Genomic DNA, 4,366 nt, shown 5'->3' on the forward strand with positions numbered 1-4,366 from the left:
CAAAGGGCACCAATGTGAGTGTGCACACCGACGCGCAAAACGCGAGACGTAAAAGCGTCATTTTTTTAAAAAGCGCCGTGGGCTCGTTTTTTTGGTTTGATGCGCCGTGTTAAAAACTGGCCGACCAATGAAATTGGCGCTTTTGTTCATGTGCCTGGAGCTGCTGAAGTTACAGTAAAACACGACTTGGTGGCTCTCTAACGACAAAGAGGAAGTAAGTAGACCTCGAAGATGCATCGAGGCAAGATGAGTGTAGAGCTGCTGGTCTCATTCGTGTCTGAACACAAAGAGCTTTATGACAAACATGACAGCGACTACAAAAATCTCGATAAGAGGGAGTTGTTATGGAGAGGAATTGCTCAGGATTCGATGTGTACCGGGGTATTTCTGTTTTTCATTAAGCGCCATCTAATGTCAGAGAGTGAATTTGCACGTTCACTCAGCTCATCGCCTGCGAAAATCGCTTGGGTATGAACACAAAAGATGCGTCGAAAAACGTCGGCGATAAGCGCGCGCGATAATTGTCCCAGTGTGTATGAGGCTTAAGGTTGTTAACACCACATCTTTGCATTTCCTGAAGGTGATAGGCTGTTGAGCGTGAATGATGTCAGTGTGGAGAGCCTGTCACATGACACAGTGGTGGAGATTCTGCAGAACACCCCTGATGATGTCACACTGGTGGTCTCTCAACCTAAAGAGAGACTGTTTCCAGGTAATGGAAATTATATTTTTGCAACTATATGCACAATGCAGTAAGATTCCACCAGGATATTGCTGAGAACAGGCTTTTCTGGAGAAATTGCGTTTAGATGACAATACCATAAACAAGCCTCTTTTTCCCTCTCTTAGACTCTCCTTCAGGAATCCATCATTATAAATCAGCCTCACAAAATCAGGAAGTAGACGTCGACTCTTCCTCTGAAGATCACACATGCTCCCCCAGCCCTCCTCCTGTCTCCAGCAAGACATCTCCACCTCAGTCGATTCGACAGGGGAGCGTCAGTTCGCAGGACTCCAGGACCGAGAGTGCCAGCCTCCTGCAAATGAATCTCAATGGATTCCATTGCAACATTCCCACTGAGGGTCCCACACCCGCGCAGTCGCTTGCCACTGACAGCAAACCCTCTGTTGAAGCTACACCACCAGCTTTGCCCCCTAAAACCAGAAAATCCAAAGTGCCGGACGTTCCTAAAGAGCTGGAATACTCAGACAGAGGGGATTCGGACATGGATGAAGATACATACTCAAGTAGCCAAGAGAAACATAAGACTAAAAAGGTAGAATCAGTCTTTGTAGTGATTTAAATGAACTTTGACTCTCACCTCAAGGTTTTGAGTTTCTAGTCAGCATCTGTTTGAAATTAACTTTGAGATGTGTGCTTTTTAAGATGCTTAAACTTCACAGAAATTATTAAATTGCTTTTTTTTGGAATAAATAGGACAGTTCTCCCTTGCTCATTGCATCCCTCCTTGGAGTTCCCTACATGCGATCAGATGCAGAACATTATTCAGGATTTTCAAACATATTTCATATTTACACTGTGTCCTAACCAGGTGCGATCAGACAGCTTTTTAACAATGAATTCAACATGTTTAGTGGCACTTGCCAAGGAAAACATCCTTAAAACTATTAGTCGTTCTAGGATTAGGGATGTCAAATTCCTCCACCTTTTGGGTTACAGACATTGATGATACCTTAAATTGTGCGGCGTTTTGAGGAGAGGTGCTTTATTACCTTTCTAAGCAATTTCAGTATCCCATAGACTTGCATTGAATGAGGTACTTAAGCCAAGTTTGGGGTCAGTAAGATTTATTAAAATGTTTATGAAATGCTCACCAAAGCTGCATTTATTTGAACAAAAATACAGTACAAAAACAGTTATATTGTGAAATAATATTGCCATTTAAAATAACTGTTTTCTGTTTTAATATATTTTGAGATGTAATTTATTTCTGTGATGCAAAGCTGAATTTTCAGCATCATTACATCAGCCTTCAGTGTCACATGATTAATCAGAAATTATTCTAATATGCTGATTTGCGGCTCAAGAAACATTTCTTATTATTATCAGTGTTGAAAACAGTTGTTCTGCTTAATATTCTTGTGGAAACCCAGATACGTTTTTTTCAGGATTCTTTGATGAATAGAATGTTCAAAACAACGACATTTATTTGAATTTTTTTTAACATAAATACCTTCATTTTTGAAACATTTTATGCACCCTTGCAGAACAAAACTATTAAATTAATTACATTTAAAAAAAATCGTACTGACCCCAAACTCCATAGAAACCACATGAAACCACTGAAAAATGGACCAATGGAAATTCATTATGGGCAGTGCTAAACATCACAGCTGAGAAAGTGACTGAGAAAATCTTTTGTGATTCATTGCCATAAAATCTGTGTACTGTAGTTCAAAAACTCACTTGTCGCTCCGGGTTAGTACATCACATATAGAATTTCATATTTATCAGTTCCACATTTCTTAGACCTTCCCTTTAAAAGCTAATATCACTCTTTAGGTTCAATACGTACACTTCAGAATCACACAAATGTCAAATATTAATGAAAACATTCTAACTGCTTGCGACCGTCCCTCGCTCCCTTTCTGACCAATTGCATTTCTGAATGTAAATGCAATGCAGTTTTGCATGTCAACACCATTAACCTCTGACCCCTTGACCCTTGCATGTGTACGGCTGTGCACGGCCTTGTATTTACCCAGCTCTTCTCTATTTACAGGGTGTTTCTCCCAACATCGTCACGGAGACTTTAAGTGCTAGTAACCCAGAAGTCAATAGCCTCCAACCTGGAGAGCTATTTGACGTTGAGCTGTCCAAAATAGACAGCAGTCTGGGCATTAGTGTCACGGTACTGTTCGGAAAGGTTTCCGCTCTCTCTTTTTTTTCTCCTTTGTTTCTCTTTGACTTACGTTTTGTGTGCGTGTGTGTGTGTGGTTGTTTTTGTACCCTTAGCCCTCACTCCTTTCTGAAGCTCCTCGCTTGGCTTCAGTTTTGGGAAAGTAAATTTGGCTCTTTGCATGCAGATTTTTACAGGCATTTGAATTGGCTCCTTCACTAACGGTAAAGCTGAAACACAGTAGGTACAGCAAAGTGCTGAAACACGCACGGCCAAGACAACATGCCACATTTACAGTTGTATTGTGTTCATAACAGAAGCACCAATGCCTGCATGGATTTGCATTCGCTTGTCTGCGGTTTGATTTTACAGTGATCTTTTTTGAGATTCACGAGCATGTGGTGTTATGTAGACCTTGTGACTTTATGATTTACACTTTTTAGTTTTTTTGAAAATTCAGTTTTTCAAAATACTGCAAATGAAATTGCATTAATCATCAACTCAAGAAATCAAGTGGTTTGCTTTGATTATGCTTCACTCATAATCTACAAAATATAAAATGAGAATGTCCAGTTGATTTCTTAATACATGCATAGATCCAGAACACAGATCATAGGCATTTTTTTCCCATGATGCTTTTCTCTTTGGGTATAGTAACATGTTTGTCTGTCTCAGGGTGGATCAAACACTACAGTGAGGCATGGAGGGATATACGTCAAAGGTGTCATTCCTAAAGGAGCAGCTGAGCTGGATGGGAGGATAAAGAAAGGTAAAAATTAATTTTTTAACCGTACAGTTTTAAGTATACATCATTGTAGTAATTATTTTACTGAATGTAATTAAATTATATTATTATATGTATTATATAATTATATTCAATTATATAAATTTTAAATAGATTTAAAAAAATTTTTTTAAATCATACAATTTATAAAAAAAAAAAAAAATCATTGTGTCCAGACATTTAACATTTTACAGAAATAATGTCGTAATGCAAAATAAATAAATAAATACAAATAAAAAATAAATAAATAATAAAATAAATAAAAATCTTTGAGTTAGAAAATTTTAATATTAAATATTCATTCAAAAAAAGATTAATTTTCTGTTTTATAGAAGTTTTATCATTTTAGGCTTTTGACTGCTTTCAGTTTAAAAAGCCAATGGAAATTCAGTATGCAAGCATATTCAAGAAAAAAAGGCAATTCAAAAATCATTATGCAAATATTACAAAGACATCATCAATAGAAAATAGTATAACATTAGATCATTTAGAAAAAAAAAAATGTAATATTAATTTCCTGCGAGCCTACGTAGAACAAGCAGTTTGGAAAAAATGGATAGATTATAATAATGTAATGTAATGTAATGTAATATAATATAATATATATATAAAAAAAATAAAAATGCACCATTAAGTTCCCACAACCCTACGTAGGACAAGCAGTTCAGACATTGTTATATATATATATATATATATATATATATATATATATATATATATA

At 36.6% G+C, this 4,366-nt stretch overlaps 1 protein-coding gene across 5 annotated transcripts in view; it reads left to right on the forward strand.

Moving 5' to 3' along the window:
* Positions 1 to 4,366, forward strand: part of LOC107584562 (tyrosine-protein phosphatase non-receptor type 13-like) — a 68,841-nt gene that overhangs the window by 48,414 nt on the left and 16,061 nt on the right. For 2 of the 5 annotated variants that reach the window (XM_016271237.1, XM_016271238.1), the window contains exons 22-25: positions 581 to 712; positions 850 to 1,277; positions 2,745 to 2,888; positions 3,537 to 3,630. In XM_016271237.1, the coding sequence (XP_016126723.1) occupies positions 581 to 712; positions 850 to 1,277; positions 2,745 to 2,888; positions 3,537 to 3,630 (798 nt within the window). The remainder of the gene's footprint in view (positions 1 to 580; positions 713 to 849; positions 1,278 to 2,744; positions 2,889 to 3,536; positions 3,631 to 4,366) is intronic. The other 3 variants (XM_016271239.1, XM_016271240.1, XM_016271241.1) reach the window with 2 other exon arrangements.

The sequence above is a fragment of the Sinocyclocheilus grahami genome, unplaced genomic scaffold, assembly GCF_001515645.1.
Source record: "Sinocyclocheilus grahami isolate Dianchi unplaced genomic scaffold, SAMN03320097.WGS_v1.1 scaffold61.1, whole genome shotgun sequence".
NCBI classification, from domain to species: domain Eukaryota; kingdom Metazoa; phylum Chordata; class Actinopteri; order Cypriniformes; family Cyprinidae; genus Sinocyclocheilus; species Sinocyclocheilus grahami.